This window comes from Hyperoodon ampullatus (assembly GCF_949752795.1).
Source record: "Hyperoodon ampullatus genome assembly, chromosome: 10".
In the NCBI taxonomy this organism is placed as follows: Eukaryota; Metazoa; Chordata; class Mammalia; order Artiodactyla; family Ziphiidae; genus Hyperoodon; species Hyperoodon ampullatus.
Genome location: NC_136923.1, coordinates 103,488,211 through 103,508,444, shown reverse-complemented (window position 1 = coordinate 103,508,444; position 20,234 = coordinate 103,488,211). Strand labels below are relative to the sequence as shown.

At 53.0% G+C, this 20,234-nt stretch overlaps 1 protein-coding gene across 2 annotated transcripts in view; it reads right to left on the bottom strand.

Annotated features, from left to right (window-relative positions):
- Window positions 1-20,234, bottom strand: part of SLC22A23 (solute carrier family 22 member 23) — a gene marked incomplete at its 5' end in the record, with an annotated part of 143,476 nt that overhangs the window by 18,254 nt on the left and 104,988 nt on the right. For both annotated transcript variants that reach the window (XM_079712244.1, XM_079712243.1), the window contains 2 exons: window positions 217-319; window positions 4,665-4,792. In XM_079712244.1, coding sequence (XP_079568370.1) covers window positions 217-319; window positions 4,665-4,792 — 231 coding nt within the window. The remainder of the gene's footprint in view (window positions 1-216; window positions 320-4,664; window positions 4,793-20,234) is intronic.

The following is a 20,234-nucleotide window of genomic DNA, read 5'->3' as shown; positions in this document are numbered from 1 at the left end:
CTCCGGCAGCCCCGTCCCCCTGGGACACATCTGTGCGGCCCGAGTGGCATGCAGGGGGAGATGTCTGGCTGCCCCGAGGCTGGGGGTCCGCGTCTGCCGGCACTCTTAGCCCTTCAGACAGCTGTTCAGAAGCTCTGACGGGGCTGCTCAGGCTCACCCCGGCCCTGCCGCCTCTCCCCCGCCCCAGGCCCGAGCCCACCCGCGCCCGTGACTCACGAGTTCACGCACAGCACCACGATGTTCTTCCACAGGTTCCGGGTTCCCACCACTTTCACGATGCAGACCTTCTTGGGCCTCCGGGAAAGCTCCTTCTCCAGCTCTGCAGGGAGGGGGGACACGTGAGCCACGCTCGGCCAGGCAGCCCCCCGAAGGCCCGATGCGCGGATTCGGGGGCCAGGAGAAGGAGAGTGTTTCTCTTTAAGGCAGGGGCAGGGCCTGGCTCTCAGGGTAGAAAACTCGCCACAGAGACGCTGACTTGGCAGGTGTAACTGCCCACGGGGCTCACAGGGAGGCGGCAGGACACACAAAGCAGCCACCTGCGTGGGCTCCGTCCGCTTGGAAGGGCTGCGGAGGCCGCTGGCGGGCGCGGAGGCCCTGGTCGGGCTTGGGCAGGGGTCCTCTTCCTTACAGAGTCTGATCCCTCTGCTCAGAGACCAGGAGACCCAGGCACTGCTCTGGTCCCCAAACCAACTCCGTGGGCCAAACAGGCTGAGGCTGCTTCCTCTGCCCCTGCCCCTGCATGGCCCGCGTATTAGGAGGAGAAATGAGTGACTGAACACGTGTGCATACGTGTGCGCAGAGGCGTGGCCCGTGCACATAGGTGCACTGAGCCAGACAGACGGCGTCTCGGCTCAGGTGACGTGACCAACTACAGCTTGGTCACGAGACCCAGCTTCTCGGGGGGCCCAGACCAGATCTGAGCAGACGCCAGGCCCACGTCAGCAAGGTCGAGGGGTTTGCCGCTGTCCTGGGGCTGACGGTTCAACAGGGAAGATCCAACGAGGAAACGCCCCAGCCTCCCCATCTCCCGGCATCTGTGAGCAGAAATGCTGCACATTCAGCCTCCGAGTCTGTCCCTGCTCCCCTGGCCGGGCGTGCCCTCGGGGGAGGGGACCCCTTTCTCAGGGGCCAGAGAAGAAAAAGGAGACTTAACCAATCAAGACTGCCGAGGTCAGGGGACGCAAAGAAAGGCTGACAGCGCACTGACCACAGGCGGCTGGGAGGTGAGCGCACGCAGCCTGGGTGGGATCCTACGGCAGGGTCACCGGGGGTGACGTGCGGTCCAGGCTGCAGCTGGGCTGACAGCAGTGCAGCGATGGCAGTTTCCCAGTCGTAACAGGTGCAGGGGATGTGAGATGTTACAACAGGGAGACTGACTGGGGGTTTCTCAAAATTCTGTGCTCTCTTTGTAACTTTACTATAAACCTAAGAGGAATCCAAAACAAGTTTACTAAATATAGAGCACGCAGTGGGGTGGGAAGGCCCGGAGGAAGTGGGGTTGCCTCCTGGGGCCTCAAGAGGGGCCCAGGAGCTGCAGCCCCCTCGGGGGGGTCTCTGAGGTGTGTCCCCCTCCCTGTACTTCTCAGGGGCACTCTCACCCCTGGACGTCCTACCTCTTTCCTGCCATCCAATGGCGAGAGGGTCACCAACCTCACTAGTTACAGCTGGAAGGAGAAACAGGTTGCTTAACCATAACGGTTTAGGAGTTTTTAATTTAAAAAAGTGTTTGGATCAGTGTCACCAGCTGGGGCACAGAGGGAGAAGGGGACACCTGTCCTACGTCCGAGGGATACCATGCTCCCTCAGTTTCCAGAACTTTCTTCCGCGTCAATATTCAGGCACAGAGCTGGAGGCCCGTGCGCCAGCCAGAACGGCTGGACGCTCAGCTCCTGACGTCCTCCTGGCCTTTATTATCCCCTCTGTGAAAACAGGCTCATTTGATTTACAGACATACTTTCCCTATGGTCAGAACACTAGAAAACTTTTAAAGAGCACGAAAACATGGTTAACACATAGCGTTGATCCAACGATCTGAGTATCTTCACTGTTGTGAAACTGGTCAGGAACCTATCTATCATAGCCACACTTGCCCACCATGGAAATCTTCCAGGAAGAAAAACTAAATGTCCATTTGCATGGCTATATAGGTTAAAAATTTTTTTTTGTAATGCAGCTAAAACTTAATTCCTGATACTTTCTAGTGTATGAAATAGATGTTAAGAAGCTGTAGTAACTGTAATTATGACCTTTTTTCTTTCTTTTTTTAAAGCTTTAAACTCTGAAGCCCAAGCTGACTGTAGTCTACAGAGGTAACTGCATTATTCTAAGTGGAATTACACTAACCTCTCTGGGGCTGTTGGTATGTTGTCTCTGTTACCTGCATCCCCAGCCTCTCGACACCACCAGACATGCAAGAAGCCATGAGGCCTATCCTGGCCCCAGGCTCCGGCCGACCCAGACCGTCCTGGCCTCTCCCCACCCACTGCGGAGACTCCTTCCTGGGCCTGCGGGGACACCTGCTGACCCCAGAAATTCCCTCTCAATGCGCGAGGCCCGAGGCCTCTTGCAGGAGCAGGAAGTAGGCGCTGAGGGTCAGAGGCAGGGCGCTGGGCTCGGCTGCCTGGGGCCGCCTTGGCTTCATCTCCTGCTGGGGTGTGACTGGTGCAAGTCACCTGACTCTGGGGACCCTGAGGTGGCCCGATACAGGGACCCGCTTCTCACCTCGGGTTCAGGACGGACGGACAGGACGGAGTGAGGCATGTGGGGCGGGATCCCCGCTCGGTTACCGAGAAGGGCTTGGGTAAAGCCCCTGTGGGCCTGATGGGGGCCTCGTACCCCCCCCGACTCGCTGCCTGACCTGGTGATGCCAGACTCGGCTGCTTCCCTGCGGTCAGGCTGCCCGGAGAGGGCCTGATGCCGGGGACCCCCTCTCTGCACCTGGCTCACGTCCAAGGAGAAAAAGGGGAGCCGGTTCAGTCTTTCTCAGGGGCTCCTTCCATGTGGAGGGAATGCCGGGAGCAGGGAAGCCATGCCTCCAACCCTCAGCCTCCTGTATGTAAGCAGGAGCGATCTGATCCATCGGAAAGGTTCTCACGAGGGTCAAACGCCTGCAAGGCGTCTCAGCCCCCGAGGCAGGGCTGAGGGCGGGGCAGCAGGGAGGATAGAGGCAGGGCGGGTGAGAGCCTGGGTTGGGGACGGGATGCTGGTCGGTGGCCTAGATAAGATGCTGGGATGCAGCATACAAGCAGGCAAACCGGTCCAGCCTAGGGAGGTGCAAGGGGCCACTTTCGAGGAAACAGACACCCGCCTTCCTCCAGCTTTGCCCTGGTGCCATCACGTCACCGTCACCGTGCGCCTGACAGCGAGGGAGCAGAGACCCAGAGGCGGGTGAGAGCCGCGTGCCCCGGGGCGCGAGCACATGCCACCCCAGCCCCCAGTCGGGGGGGGTCACGCGTGCTGCTGCCTGCCCCCCAGCACAGAGACCAGCACCAGCCCAGCTCCTAAGCGAGGATACCACTTTCTTAAAACAGGAGGGAAATGAATCAGCGTAATCAGGGTGGAGAAAACAAGCTTCTCTCAGACAATATTTTAACCTGAAAGAAGTGGAGTGTGGTGATTTAATTAGGGAAATGCCAGAAACAAGGCACTTTGACTTAAGAGCGCTGACCTGCTAATGGATGGGCCTGGACAAGTTTGGGGACAAGAGCCGGACACTCCAAAAGGAGCAAACGTGGCCTGAAAGGAGTGAGGTCCACTCACCCCTCACCCCCACTGCCCGCCACGCCAGCACGTCCATCACCCTCTCTCTCGGAAGCAGCACAGGGAAGCTGCTTCTGCTGGGCTTCCTGGGCTCAAGTCCAGCGCTACTACTCACTAGCTGTGTGACCTCTGGCAAAATACTCAACCTCTCTGTGCCTCAGTTTCCTCATCTGCAAATAGGGATAATTACAGTACCTTGCACAGAAATGCTGTGGAAAGATTTAAGTTAATATCAATACACTTCTAATATTGACATTAGAAGCTTGCTTTTCCTGTAAAAGTCCAAATAGTCAATATTTTAGACTTTGCAGGTCACAATGAATCACTTCTAGTGCTTATTAAACACACAATGTTCGGGGTTCCTTGCAGGACCTACTGGATCAGAATCTCTGGGTGCCGGGAAGGGCCCAGGAGTCTGGATTTTAACACCCGCCGGGTGCTCTCATGGATCTGATCTAGCTCATGCTGATGGTCCTGATAAACAGCGATTCTATGGATCTGAACGTTTCCGCTTCCTCAGAGGCCCAACCAATACGTCCTGACAGATACAGACAACACAGCAGCTCGCTGAAGGTCCTGCTTGGGACAGGGGGGCAGCGAAGGCCAGCGCCCCCCGGCCAGGACTGCCAGCACCAAACCGCGGGCAGGCAAGGCTGTGTGCCAGGCACGGTCCAGCCCTCAAGGTTCCCCCGAGGAGCAGGGGCACGCAAGGTCATGCCTCCCTGTGGATTGGACTTGGCCATGTTCCTGGTCTGGCTGAGGACCGACCGTCACAGGAAGCTGGACAGCTGGCTGGGCAACGAAGGCGCCAGGGGTGATGTGGGGTGACCCCCGGTCCCGGCGGGATGGGCAGCGGGTCCCCCAAGTCTGGCGGGGCTGTGGGTTTGAAGGGAACACAGGCTCACCAGGCATCACGCCTTTGATGTCGCTCTCGGGGTTCATGCGGTTCTTCTGTGTGAAGCGCAGGATCAGCTTCTTTGCCGACGCAAACTGGTGGGTGGCCAGGAGCCACCGCAGGGACTCTGGGAAGATCCTGCAAAGAGACAGGGAGCGGGTGAGGGTCTTCCCATTGGGTGAGGCGTGAAGACGCAGCTCTGTCGGGGGCTGGGAGCGCACAGCCGGGTCGGACTGGGTATCTGTCTGAGTGGTGGAGGCTAGCGGGTGCTCAAGACCCTCTCTTGGCCCAAGCAGACGAGAGAAGACCGTGGCCCTGGATGTTTCTGGTTTTCTCTTAGAAAGTGTAGAAGGTGCAATTTTTAAAATGAGGCAGAAAGGAGCAGTATCCTCCCAGCTAGGTCAAGAAATCTGTGTATACTTTTCACCAGAATGCTGGATTACTAAAGCACGTTCCAGCAATTCATTGAAGGGCTGCTTTTGTGATATTTTGTCTCAAAAAACAAATGTTCATAGAATGATTTTAGGTTTAAAAAAAATGCCCCCCATCCTAGCAACCTAACAGGCACTTTCCGTTTTGAACATTTGGAGGCTGACTTTCCCAGGGCTCAACTGTAGAATTATTTTCGTCTTGCTGCTAACTGCCCAGAACGCCTCCCTGAGGTGGGTGATGGTTTTCAAGTGTAATTAGCAACAGACTCCTTGCTGGTTTGTTCGTGTTTAGGATGGAATCCAGTGAGGAGTCCCATCAGGAAAAAAAACAAAACCAAACTAGTGTCTTATCAACGCATTTTTTGTAATTTTACGTTTATAACGAGATTTGCAAGTCCGTCAAGGAGAACCGTGTGCCTGTCTGGAGCAGGGGGCCAGCGTGCTTTTTCTGTAAAAGTCCAAATAGTGAATATTTGAGATTTTGCAGGTCACAAGGTCTCTTGAGAAACCAGCCACTGCCACATGCCCAGGGATGGAGGCTGTGTTCCCTCAGGACTTGATTTTGAAGCAGGTGGCACCCCTGAGTGGGAGAAGCAAAAGCTGGAAGTCAAGGTTGGGGATGACAGCATAGCCTCTGTGGGCCCAGCGCTCCAGGCGTCCCTGTGTTTCATGTCGGTTACAGAGTGTCAAGGAATCATGACTGATGCTGATAAGAAGTCATCTTTGCTACTACCCAACACCTGCCCTACCAGCTCTGGGGAGCCTCTAATCAAAGTAAGCCAGAAGCTGCAAAAGCTATCCGTGGTAAATTTTTATTTCAGAGTCACATCACTAATGATGTAACGGCTGTCACTCCCTTACCTGTTTGAACAAAAAAATCAAGTTTCTAAATGTTCATTATGTATTTTATAGAAACAGCTGACTTCAGTGGTACAGGGATGGTCTGATCAGAGGGTTAATCTACGCTGGGAGACCTGGGTTGTCACCAAGAGTCAAAAAGCCACCATCCCACGTGGCTGCACAAAGGTGCAGGCAAGCTGGGGGCCCACCCTGGTGAGGTGCGGCCGGAGCATTAAGACGGGCTCAGAAAGTCTCATGTCTGTTCGCCCAGGAGCCCATATTGGAAAGCTGATAAAACACAGGTTTCAAACTGTAAGCACTGATTTTTTTTTTAAATAATAAAAGTTAATGTTTGCTTTACTAGCCTCTAGTTTTTACAAATTAATTTTGAATATAATTCAAGCAAACAGAAACACTCAGAATATAACATAACAGACATCAATATTATATAGATATTAACATCTTGCCATATTTTATCAGATCTTTTCTTTATAATGAAATAACCTAACACAAATGCCCACCCCTATAGCTCTCACCTACGTTATCTCCATCCATCTTTCTGATTTATTTGGGTTTAGTGTCACTTTCTCATTTCTTAAGACAGACACATAGATCATTGCTTTAATTCTTCTTTTCTAATATATGCATTTCAGACTTCAAAATTTCACCTAAGTATCACTTTAGCAACATTTCACAAGTTTTGGTAAGTAGTTCTTGCTGTGATTTGATTATAAATATTTTGTGATTTCTATCAGGATTTTTCCTTACCTATGATAGCCAGTTAGACAGACAGACATATCTCATATATATACATAACATTTCCAAACATACCGGTTTTGAGAGGGGGGTAGTGGCGGGGTTGCAATCTTGTTTCATTGACTTTTAATTTTATTTAGTCATTTTGAGAAAACACAGTCTCTGTTACTGCAAACTGGTACAACCAGAATCCTGGATCCAAGAGGAGGAAGGAGGAGAGGAGAGGAGAGGGGCAGGGCCCAGGGCGGGGAGGACCTGAGGTTATGGAGGGGCAGCCCTCGGACCGGAATGAACCCGAGTAAAGAAGCAGGGCTCTCCCAGGGGACCTGGGCACAGGGACCAGGAGGGCTCTGCTAGCCACACGCCCCGTCTCCGGTGGCGGACAGCATTGCAGGCCGCTTTCTCCACGCCTGCCTGGCCTACACTCACCCTTCTACACATTTCCCATGAATTTACGTCTTTCCAGCTCATTATGTTGTAGTAACATTATCCCCACTTCACAGATGGGGAAACTCAGGCAAAGCACTCAAGGATGTGTTCCAGATTCCAGGGCGGTGAAATGAAGAGCTGGATTTGACCCCAGGCAGTCTGACTCAGGACCCCACATCCTTAACCCTGGGGATTGCAGCAAAGAAACCAACCCCACGTGCGGAGACTTCGCTCCCATGACTGGGGTTTGGGAGATACCGTTCCAGCGCCACCTCCTCAGCCCTTCCAGATGCCACGGTGCCCTCTGGGTATTTAAACCTGCTGCAAAGTCATAAAGAACTCGCTGAACTGTCAGCCTGTGAGAAAGCCCAGAGATGGCGGTTCTAGCTTGGATAATGTGCAGTGTGGCCACATTACGGGAATTTAACGAAATGTCTGCTGACAGGCACATAATGTAGTAACACCATGAAAACTAAAAAACTGGCCAGTGGCCCAGGATCTGGCAGGAGTGTAGCTGAGCCTCAGAAATACCCAACATTTTCAACAAAAATAAAAGAGTACGGTAGGCAGCTGGAGCCCACGTCTGCTGGTGGACCCCCACATGTGGATACTAAGAAAAAGCGACCTTGAGGATGACCTCTGCGAACACAGTGATGTGCATAAAAGCCACAGCGGCACCTCTAGGAGGGAGCTTTGCCGTTGCTGCCAGAAGGGGCGATGGCTACGGGGACAGGCAGTGGCCCCGGAGTGGGTGGAGAGACAGGAGTGTTTGAAAGCTGGAAGTATCTGGTCCTCTCAAGCGCACTGTGTGGCAGAACTGTCATCACCCCTCTTCCACAGATGGGAAAACTGAGGCGGGGCAGGTTCAAGTACGTTGCCCGGATTATGGAGCTATTAAAGGGGCAGAGGTGGACTTGAACTCGGGAGACTTTCAGGCTGTGATCCGTCCAAGCCAGGGGTTCAGTGGCTCCAGGGCTCCTGCGGGAGGATGTGGGCAAAACCAAAAGTCTCTTCTCGTCCAGTTCAAGTCCTAAGCCCCTGGCGGGAAGCGAGGGGCCCAGGAAGGGCAAACGCAGAGCCCTGGGCAGAAGTCCCATCCCCTCCCTGAGGATGGTCACAGGTTGATGGACCTCTCGCCCCAAGGCACGTGGTCCTGAGGCCTCCGAAATACATGCAGGATGGTTAGAAGGTCCAGGATCCCTCATTCACAATTCCAGAATCCAGAAGATTCTGAAATCTAAAACCTCTTCATTTAACTCACTTGGGAAAAGACCTGAACTCCCTGAGGCAGAACGGGACCTACTGGGTATGAGCGTCAGCCCCGGGCATCGCTCCCCTGAGATGCAGACACTTCCTTGCAGAAGTGTGAGCATCCGGTGGACAGGTCAGCATCCCCACGGGTGGTGGCGGGGCTGCAGGTGGACGGTGCCACCCCTGCCTTGCCCTTGTCACCTGCCACGTCTTCCCGGCAGCAGGCATGAGTCACAGGTGAGGAAGCTGTGCTTAAAGACTTCAGCCACGAAGTTAATTTTTAATTAAGCAAATCACAGATAAACCCATTCTCTACTTAAAAACTAAAATATTCCAGAGAACTCCGCCCCCCTCCGCCGACCTCCTGCCCCAGTCCTGGCGCCCCTGCAGTGCCCTCCCCGCCCCGAGCTGACCCCTGCCCTGTGGGTGCGCATCCTTCCAACCACTGGCGCCCCATTTATCTCAAGGTGCTCCCTCTGCTGTCACACTGCCCCCACCTTCAGTGGAAAATGCCAGCTACGCTCTCCGAAATTCCCTCCCTTCCAGATGGGCACACAACTGCCCCCGTGGTGGTCCGGAGACCGTCACCCCAGGGGTGTGCACGGTGGTGTCCACCCCGAGATCCTGGGAGGAAGCCACGCTCACATCCTACCTGTGCACTGGGGACACCAACGCAGGTCAGTCCTACCTGGGCCACCTCGTTTCCCAGTGCATCCCGAGAACATCCAAACTCCGCCTGGATCTACAGGCCATGAACCCCGTGGCCTCACTTATTCCACGAAAGCCAAGAACCAGAAATTTAAGGAAGAGGCTTTGACTGAGCGCCAGGGAGGTTACAGAGGACGCACTGCAAACCCAGGCTTTCTTCAGAGGAGAACCCCCAGGCGGCGATGGGGGTCGGGGAGGCGGTGAGGAGCAGAGAGGCTGGGCGGGGGCAGCAGGAAACCCCCAACTGGGAAGGCACGGGCTTCCCGACCTTGCCCGGGGGCACCAGACTGCGCCCCACACCACAGACCCTGCTGCAGGATCACACTTCTGCAGCACACGCGTGTCTGTTGACATGATGAAAACCCTTGAATCACTCACAGAAGAAGGCAGAGTCACACATCTGAACTTGAAGCCCGAGGGGGTCTCTGATTTGCACTTAGCCTTTCCCCGGTGGCACCGATTCATAGGTCTGGGACCTGGCCTTTGAATCTCTAGGGCAGCGTCACTTTTCCCACTTCAGGCTTACAGCACTACTTAAAAAGCAGGAAAAAATATTTTAGAAAGATGCCCACCCTAAACAGCTACAATAAAGTATCGATTCTTAAAGAATTATATGGAAAATTTATTTACGTGGAACTACTTTTTCAATGGTACCAATGTAAATGATGTTACTGTATCAAGAGAGAAAGCTTTCCCTGTTTCCTTTTTTTTTTTCTTTAAAGGAAGAACCTTTCTTTAAAATAATTATTTTTGGCTGCGTTGGGTCTTTGCTGTGTGCGGTCTTTCTCTAGTTGCAGCGAGCGGGGGCTACTCTTTGTTGTGGTGCACGGGCTTCTCATTGCGGTGGCTTCTCTTGCTGCGGAGCATGGACTCTAGGCGCGCGGGCTCAGTAGTTGTGGCATGTGGGCTCAGTAGTTGTGGCTTGCGGGCTCTAGAGCACAGGCTCAGGAGTTGTGGCGCACGGGCTTAGTTGCTCCGCGGCATGTGGGATCTTCCCGGACCAGGGCTCGAACCCGTGTCCCCTGCATCGGCAGGCGGATTCCTCACCACTGCGCCACCAGGGAAGTCCTTTCCCTGTTTTCTGATCGATGCCCTTGGGTTGTTCCTTCAAGCTGAGCATAAGAAGCCATTCCAACAGGAGGACCCTGCCGGCTTCCCCTCTTGAGGCCTCTGATTCACCACATGCTTTTCAGACCTCGACGCTTTATGATTTAATAGTAATGTGTTGCTTCTGATCTGCTTTCCCATCTTTGTCTTCCTTCCTGCCTTTTCTGTTATCTGGCTCTGTCTCAAGTGCGTCTGACCTGCATTCCTGGATCTGTTTTACTTGCATTGTATGGTCTCTCCGAAGAATCAGAAATTAAAATGCGATACTGTGATCCTTTCATAATACTATGAAGTTGGTATTTTTTCCTTAACATTTAACAATAAAAGCAAGTATTCCTTCTACCCCACTGGAGGACCTGACTCAGACGACGATTCCACGCAGGCTGCCTGCCAGCTAACCCATGCAACACCTGCGCTTGGCAATGCTCTACAGTCAAAGTATGTCTCCCTTCAAATCACCAAACTGGAACATTTACTCACAAAGAAAATATGGACAGGAAGTAAGGCTAACTGCTAACGCTCTTTGAAATTAATTTTACCCTCAAGTTGTTTTGTCTGTGTTTCTGATGTAGTTAGTTTTGGGTGACACACCTGTCGACAGGTATGCTCTCGTACTGGTGATGTGACATCACAGCACTCATGGGATAAATGTGTACTGAACATGAGCAGCCTGCCAGGGGGAAAAACATGTAAATTAATAAATGCCTGACAGGGAGGGGCTTCTATCAAACAGGTTAGAAAACACAGAGGGAAGCACATAAGTGAAGTTGGAGGAGCACAGCCATGAAAGGCTTTGCAGAGATGATGTTTCCCTGAACGTGTGTGTGAAAAGAGTCTTAGGCAGTTGTTCTAAGGGTGCTTTGATTTACAGAGGTGATTCTAGCTGTTAATGCTTTGGGGTGTTACCAAGTATCAAACTTAGGACATTCCATAAGGATTTTCAAAATGAAAAAATTCAGAGACTAGAATTGAATTAAACACCAGTTGGGGGAATATCCTCAGTTTCTGATTCAAAGCTCTTACAAAAATATACACTTGGTTCTGGAAGATAAGCTTTCAGTCGAATTTTTTTTTTTAAACTTTAGTTCTGTTTGGTGTTAAAAAAAAAAAAAGGTAAGTAGTTTCAGTTCAGGGTAGAGCAAAAGGATATGAATTAGCTCTTTAAAAAAGTCAAGTTCATGACTTGAGTTAAATTTAGTAAATTAGGGAGAAGGGACAAGTATGAAATTAAAGAAAATTTGGCTCTTAGGATGGTTAAACCCTAAAGTCTTCCTAAGGCACATCAACTCTTCTTGTAAATCTTGGTAGAACAAGGAATACTTTCATAATTAAATGGCCACCGCACTAGCTTATCTGTCACATAAATCTGGAACACTGCACCTCTTGTTTTTCAAAATGATACACGCCTAAGCTCTAGAGTTCTTCCACTACAGCAAAATTGTGGAGGGACTGTATCAGGAGGCCGGTTTATAGACCAGTTTCGTGACCTTGGGCAAGTCACCTAAACCTCCGGGCCTGTTTCCCCATCTGTAGAAAGGGGTGCGAGTGGGGTGTGTGGAGTCACACCAAGGCCTCCCCCCAGCTCCAACATTCTCTCCCTAGTTTATTTCAAGGGGCTGATGGTAACTGTGACCCCTTCTGAAAGTTAAAAAAGATGCTGCTCACACAAGTGCACTTGAATCAATATCCTAATGCTGCTCTAGGTGTTGCCAGGACGAACGGAGCTGGCCTTTTAAAGGCCAAGCAACTCGGAATGTACAACAGTGTATATAACGGCTGCGATCAATTTAAAATGTTCCTCAGTTCCCACTAGAAACGGGAACACTTGGAATTCATCTGGGTTGGTTTTTTCCACTTTCTCTCTCCTTCGACTCTCTTCCTTCTGCTTCTTTTACTAACTTATCCACGTGCACAATGATCAGGCTGAAGACAGCGTAGGGCACACAGGGCATTTAAAACGTAATACGGTAGGGGAATTAATTGGCATTTTTGCAAATGATAAAGATAAAATAAGATGTTGAAAAACAATTCGAGGAGATAAGTGGGCAGAAGGAACCGAAGCTTTGTGTGGTTCTGCTTCCAACTGGAATTTTGTCGGCACCTCTGAATCAGCAACCGGTTACAGGGGGCTCCACAGACCATCCCCGTTGGCCCAGCCTCCCCCTACCTGTGGCTGCAGTCTCGTCCTGACAGGATGATAACTGAGGCCACAAACGCCACTCACCATCGGGGGGCCCCTGCTGGTTCTACCCTGACCTCAGACCCGGCTCTGGAACCTGGCCCCCTCTCTCTATCCGTCCACATGGACTTTTGCCAACTGCCAGCCGGGCAAACACTTGGCAGCTCTCACTAGACACCTGCCTGTCACCAGAGGGCCATTTCCCCAATTTCTGCCAGCGGCCAACAGCTCGACCTCACTGCTCCCAGCGCACGCACACGCGCACGCGCACGCACACTTGAACACACAGGCTCGCACGCACACGGCCTGAACCCTGCCTGGTCTCGAGGCTCAGAGATCCTCAAGCTGGCCTTAAGCGACCCCCAGCCTCCTAGGGGTGGGCAGGGGAGTGGGATGGAACATTGGAACACGTGCCAGGCACGGGGTCCGCGTGGACCATGGTGTGGCTCTGGGGTCAGTGACGCTGGCCTTCAGAGCGGAGGCCAGACCCTGTGGTAGCGCCTCTCTCCACATCTACTTGGAAACATTTAGTTGACTGCAGGGATTCCTAGTATTTTACATAATCTCTGCCCACTCAGAAGGCAAAAATGGGGTTGCCTCTGGCCTGAGGGCTCCTGAAAATTCCACACCATGAGCAAATCCCTCAAGCGCCAATTTAGAGAACGTTTTGATCTCACTTTTTTTTTTTTTTTTTTTTTTTTTTTTTTGCGGTACACGGGCCTCTCACTGCTGTGGCCTCTCCCGTTGCGGAGCACAGGCTCCAGACGCGCAGGCTCATTGGCCATGGCTCACCGGCCCAGCCGCTCCGTGGCAAGTGGGATCTTCCCGGACCGGGGCACGAACCCGCGTACGAACCCGCGTCCCCTGCATCGACAGGCGGACTCTCAACCACTGCGCCACCAGGGAAGCCCTGATCTCTCTTTTAATTGCTCATCCTATGCTTATGACTGATATACGGGCTATCATTTTTATGTCTGTTTGCCTTTGTCAGTATTACCTCGTCTTCCCCCATCTAGATAATTTGTAGACAAACAGGATTTGGCTAAAAAAATTTTTTTTTGCTCTAAGTTTCCTGAAACTCTCCCCAAATGAACTATCTGATAACCTGTACAAATAATGACTGCAGATTCATTCAAGCTCCCAGAGGCTACATGCCTTTTATCACTCACTTCTCAATTCTTCCTCTTCCTGGAAGGAAAACATCGTCCTGTGAGGCTTAACCTTTGGTGATGGTGTAACTGATTCCAGTCTCCCTCCTGGTGTGCGGGGCGCCCCGCGGCCCTTGTTTTGCCTGTTTGCATAGTGTTATTTTGACCCCCTATTGAAATAAAACTGTTTTTGATGGAGGAAGATGTTTTGTCCCTCAAGTGTATAAGGCAAGAGAAAAAGGCCGGCAGCCGCGGGGATGCATGTACATACTCATATCCTCATGCTGGCTCTGGAGTGGCCTACGTACCGGCTTTGACCTCGGACCAGTGCTGGTACCAATCTCTGTGCCTTGATTTCTCCATGCGCCATGGAACCTCCTCCAGAGGGTCTGACGCAGAGCAAACCCTCAAGAAACGTTAAAAATTAGTCTTATTTTGGCCAGAATATTTCTGATGCTATTTAAAAGAGCCAAGTAATATTTAGGAGTGCTTATCTATTGGAATTGTTAGTAATTTTTTTTTCTGGATATTTATCTAACACGAGGCCCTTTAAATGTTTTATTGGCTTGGCCAAAAAGTTCATTTGGGTTTTTCCATAACATCTTAACAGGAAAAAAACCGAACGAACTTTTTGGCCAATCCAATACAATGGCTTGTTTCTCGAAATTTTTAAAAATTAAGATCGCTTTTAGCACATAGCTTTTTCCCGAGGGTTTTAAGTGTTTCTCCTCTACCAGTGAGTCCCGAGGTCAGCCCGCTCGAACATCCTGGGTTTCAAGGTTTATCTTCCATTTGAGGAATGGACACTGTTGCTTATTCTCCAATGTTACCAGCGCAGCTTGATCTTTCTCTTCCTCATTATTCCCACAGCGTTCATATTCTTCTTCTCGTTCTCCCGAACGTTTCCCACGATCACGCTGACCGCCAACAGCACTCGGTTAATAATTCAGCATCTTCACACGTTTTGAAACTTCGAGGCAGTTCACGCAACACACACATCAGGTGAGTCTCAGGTGAGACCCTGTCCTACCCAGGGACTTGGCTGGAAGTCTGGGGAGTGTGAAGGAAAACCGCACCCAGGCTCCCTGCAGGGGTGAGGGACACACAGGTTCTAGGACAGGTAAGCAAGGTGGGACCTTTCCCTCCCAGCAACTTCCATCACGGGCCACAGCTGAAGACTCCCAGACGCACACGCACGTGGGTTTATGTTCTCACGGTGCAGACAGAAGTCACTGGATTCATTCAGTACTGAGGGTTTTTTGTCTTCGTCTGTTAGTTCCAGGAATGCCTATGACTTCTGCCGCCCGAGATGACTCACGGTGGATCTGGACTGGGCAGCTAGGTCCCATGTGGCACCTCACAGACCCTCAAGGACGGCAACTGTTTCACGTCCTTGCAGAACCAAGAACCGCTTCTTTAAGAAGGGTGTGTCACCCCAGCCAACCCACATCTCCTTTCACTCTTGACAACATCTTTCACTTTATTGGAAGTGGACCAGGTCCCATATCCCATAAGCAGATATCTGGCTTTTCCTTCTCACTGGGCAGCCTGGTGTACAGCAGCCCTCTGGGATTTGAGCCATCATCAGCACCCCTGGAGGGCTTCTTAAACTACCCGCAGACACTGTGACTCTGTCAGCCTGGGGTGGGGTCTGAGCACTGGTGTTGCTAACAGTTCCCAGGTGGTGGTGGTGACGCTGGCCCAGTGGCCATGCTCTGAGAACCACTGACGTTCAGAAACCAGTTTTTAATGACTCGCCACACTTGTGAGTGTCTTTGGTGCAGCCTTTTGATGTCCTGGTTTCCCCAGCTAAAACCAGGAATAATCCCACCAACCACCATCTTGTACCTAATCTGAAAATATCAGGTTAATGCAGCCTCGCACATAGAAACCTGCAGCTGATCTCGGGAAAAGCGTGTCCTGAAGACTTTAAGATGTGTTCAAACTGCCATACCTGGCGGTGCGCCTGCCTCGAAGGAGGCACGTGAGGTTGCCCTCCCTGGTGAGCTGCTCCACCAGGCAGGGGCCTGGGCACCCGACACCCGGCAGACGCCGCCTGGGAAGAGGCCTCGCTGCCTTGGTGTCATGACCGTGCCCAGCACATGCCAGGTCCAAAGCAGACGTGCAGGTGCTCGTTCTCACAGACCATCACAGGTACTCGGCACCAACAAGTGATGCTCTAAGGCAGGTGACTGCACGCACCAGCATTTTGGGAAAGTGGCCGGAACATCTCCAGCATGGACCGGAACGCCTCTTCCCGGGGTGCCCTCCCAAACGCTACAGGCAGATGCCATGTGGGTGGCCCCCTCCACCTCCTCTTCCCCCGTCTCACTCCTCAACAGCGACTTCCACCCAGGAAAGCCGAGGTCACGTCTTCCGTGTACACCTTCCTGATCGCCCACCCTGCAGTTTCCCTGATGCTCTCACTGGACACACGCCTGGACCCCCGAATACAGCCCGAATATAGGCTGTGCCCATGGGGCTCCGGGCTGCGGGAGGCCCTCTGGCTCCAAGCACGTGCCCTGGAGCAGGCTCGGCCCCCGAGGGACTCCTGTTGTATGCCCGGCACACTTGGAAGCTGGGCAGCCCAGCCAGCCAGCCTCTCTCCATCCTGGCGTTAATGCTACCCACAGCGTGTCTAAGCAGAGCTTTTCCTGAAGTCTCCATCATTCTCGTATTCTGCATCTTGTCTTCTGTGGCCCTGGAAGAATTCTACATTTATTCCGGAAAAAAGGTCAGTCAGTATGACCTCCTTCCAGGTTAGCAGTGAAACTCTGCTGCCCTTTCTCAAGTGACAGCAAATGCCCAAGCAGGAGCCAGCATTTCTGTCCGGTCCTGGGGTCTGGAGTGCACAGGCTGTGTGGGTCTAAATTCCGGCACTGGCATCTGTCAGTGGAAACACCAGCAGCTGGGATGGGGTTTACGTCCAGGCGGGAAATATTCCCAGGGCGCCCTTTGCTTCTGCTTCAGGACAAGGCACTTAAACTTGACTCTGAGAAGCCGTCTGGAGCACAGCATCCCAGCAGCACTCAGCTTCCGAAGCTATCCCTCCACCTAAGCCCCCAGGACGACGGTAGCTCACACTTCCCGGGCAGCTCCACTTGCTGGGGCACAAATCATCTGCACATCACACCCCCATCACCAGACCCCGCCTGCACTCACTACACCCCCTGCCAAGCCCCTCCAGTCCCCAGGCACCTCGTACCTCTGCTGCTGCCACCTCTCCCAGCTGCTTCTCCAGCCCTAGGCTCACTTCATTCCAGAGCATTCTGTAACCCTGTAGCTGCCCTAGAGCTGTGTATTAATCATGCCTTTTTGTTTTCTGTATTTTCTGATGTTTCTGGGAGGGAGGGCTGCTCCTCCCAGAGTTAGCTAATTCCTAGAGATAGCAAACAACTTGCCCAGTGACAGCACCTTTCAGATGCAAAACCCATCCATCCCAGGCCCCCTCTTCTGTGGGTTCTGACACCCTGGCCACCGCCCACCTGCCCTCATCAGCCAGGGCCGGGTACCAGAAAACTGAGACAGCCCTACGCCCCAGATTCCACTGAAATGACTCAGACTAGCAGAGCCCAAGCCTGATCACCTGCCTCACCGCTCCTTCTCCCCAGAAACCACAACGAAGGCTCTTGCCTCCCGTCTCTCTCCCCCTCGGCCTCCCGAGACCCTGGTGCTTCCCCGTGTGCCCCCCGCCCCCATGGCATGGGGAGGCCCCTCCTCTTGGGAACTGTCTTCTCCCCACCCCTGGATAATGACACATCCTACATTTCAACACGGGCGTGGTTTCCACCAAGCCGCTGAGCTGAGCTCTTCCCGCCGGTTCCTCCGTCTCCCTCTCCAAGCCCTCCCTCAGCTCCCCGCAGACCCTTCCCTCGGGACTTCATGCTCCGCTCCCCAGCGGGTTCCACGTTTCAGAGGCCGCCAGTCTCCCATTTCGGGAGCCAGTCCAAGCCCAGGCCATTCGCCCTTTTACCCACCTGTGCCCCAGCAGATCCACAAACGAGACCTCCCAGGGCTACTTGCAGAACAGACCTGGAACCAGACCCCGTCAGGTGACTGCCATGCCCACTGGAGCGCAGGCGCCACCGTCCCCCGCAGCCAGGGCAGCATCAGCACCCGCCCTGCCCTGTGGCCACTCCCACAGCAGACAGAGCGAGGCTCTCAGGGCACAGCCCTGCCCCGCTTCGACCGCTGGCGTGTTTTCAGAGGAACCTCGGCACCCAAGGCCCCCCACGTCTGACCCACCTCTGTGTCCAAGGTCATCTTCCGCCCCAACTGGCCACTTGGGCTCTGGCCACACTGGCCACCGCCTTCCTCTTCCGCAAAAAGCCAAGTGGAGCCAGCTTTTGCCCTGGCTGTCACCATGTGCTGGGCATTTAGTCTCAGCCCAAGAGTCACTTCCTCAGAGACCCTGACCCCCACTTGTTCCTTTTCATCCCACTGCTTTATTCCATTTCTTCCTAGTGCTGGTTATTTGAAAGCACGTTATTGGCTGACTTATGATTTACGGGCTGTGGGCCCCCCATAAGCCCATCAAGTACGTCTCAGCGGGCAGAGGTCTGGTGACGTGCACGGCAGTCTCCAGAATCCCTCGTGTCTAGAACGGCATGCAGTGTGTGTAAGTGGTAACTACTTATAACAAATGAGGTGAGTTAACTTCTCTTTCCGATTGGTCTGTTTTGCAGAATTCCTGAGATGCAAACTCCCTGAAGTATAGTTTTTGCCCTTGGTAATGGGTCCCCTGGGCTCGGTGAGCTCATCCTTGGTGAGAATTCTCTTCCACGTGAGTCTCAGCTCCAGCGATTCCCCACGGAGGTTTCATTTCTGACCCTGAGGTTCCAGCGAGCTCCCCTGGCTCTTCCGTCAGCCTTGGGGAGCAGTTGGAATTTGGAACGGAACACGTAGCCGCATGTGGGTGTGCTGCAGACTCCAAGGCGCTGATGTCTTGAGGGTGAATCCTTTCCACCCACGGCCTGGGGCAGTTGGCCAACTTTGGAGCTGAGGCCCTGTGCTGCGCAGAGATCTGTGATCACTGATGCTCTGAGGCCTGGCTTCTTCCCGGGGGCTCAGTTCTAAGTGCAGAAGGGGCCTGAGATCTCAGCCCCGGGCCCCGTGCAGGGGTTAACCCAGGCCCCTGGGTCCCTTTCTGGTTCAGCTGCCCTGCGGTGGCCTCTGTGTCACTCCAGCTTGAATGCTGTCCTGGGTCTTTGCCCCAGCACCCCCTTCCTGTGCTGGAGGCCAGCGTTGTGTCCGTATCTGGTTAGTGTCACCTCTTACCTGGTGTGTCTGGATGCTCCCAGCTTCCACCTGGACCAGAAGATCCCTCACCTGCACCCTTTCCTTTGCGCTCCTGACCTGACCCTGCGTCCCGGGGACTTTATGTCGTGTGCTCTGCATTATGGCCCTGTTAACACACCTGCTCCTTAGGGCTGCTCCAAAGCACCAAGCAGGCTGCCAGGCACCCAGGGCACATACGATCAATACTTGCTCTTAAAGGAGAGAGTGACTTCCAACATTTTGTCACCAACAGCCGGTCGTGCTGGCCGCTGCAGCTCACTGCCCTCCCCAGAGGCCAGTTCATCCTGTCAAACCACAGAGCCTTCTGCGACAAATCTTCTACCGCAGCAGAGGGGAGGAAGGGTGGTCATTAGGGGGCGAGAAAGAGGGGGCACCTCAAGGGCCTTTAAAAGCCAGTGACGCCCCTGGAGCCGCTCGTGACTGCAGGCAGAGGTGGGACACACCTCTTACCGCGATTCCCTCGACTGGCCCCGGATACACCCAGGCTTCCACACTGGGAAGGTGGGGATATAGTAACAGTAAGAGCAGTAGCTGATCTCTGCAAGCGCTACCGCAGGCCGGACATGCGTCAGGGGCCTTACGTAATAACACAAGGGACAAGTACACGGGTGGGTGGAGCCGGTCTACCCCATACTGGGGTGCCTGGTGCCTGCGGACGCTGTCCATCTGTCTGTCCACACACACGTCTCACTTACCCTGGGTGCCCTTTTCACCATAAAGTCATATTTTTGCATTTGTGTGTTTCAAAGAATTATTTTTTATGTTTTACAATGGATTTAAATAAATGAACATTTTTACCTTGCCTAACACTAAACCTTGATATATTTTTAAAATTTAAAATAAAAAAATAAAATAAACAAAACCCCTAATGCTTTCCCACATGGGCCAGGCCCCCAGACCTGCTCCAGGAAACCCTTCTCTGCCTTTTCTCTCTGTCAGGTTTCCTCCTACCTGGGACAGGTGGGAGCAGAGCCTGGGCTGAGCCTCAAAGCCTGGAGGTGATGGAGACAATGTTGCCTATCCTCACAGGTGTGTGAGTCTCCAAGAGGCTGTGTCTCCAGGGGCCGGCAGACAGCACCACTGCCCTTGGGCGCAGTGGAGCCCAGGAAGCCAGAGGAGTGGGGTCGGGGGATTCCTGACTGCAGAGCGGGAGACAGCACAACTCCGGGCTCAAGGGTCAGTTGGGTGTCCTCAGCTTTGTCATCTCTACAATGGGGCCATGAAATGCGCAGACTGAATGATCTACTATTAATACAGTGCTTGTCATTTGCCTCTGGCACAAACACGATACAAACAAGTGTTAAATAAGGAAATGCCCTGAAATTCCAAACCAAGCAAAGCCCAGCTCTGGACCCAGCAAGGGGAGGACCAGGAAGAGCCTCCTTAGGGATATAAGGATGGGCTGCCCACTCCATCCTGCTTTGGGGAACGAC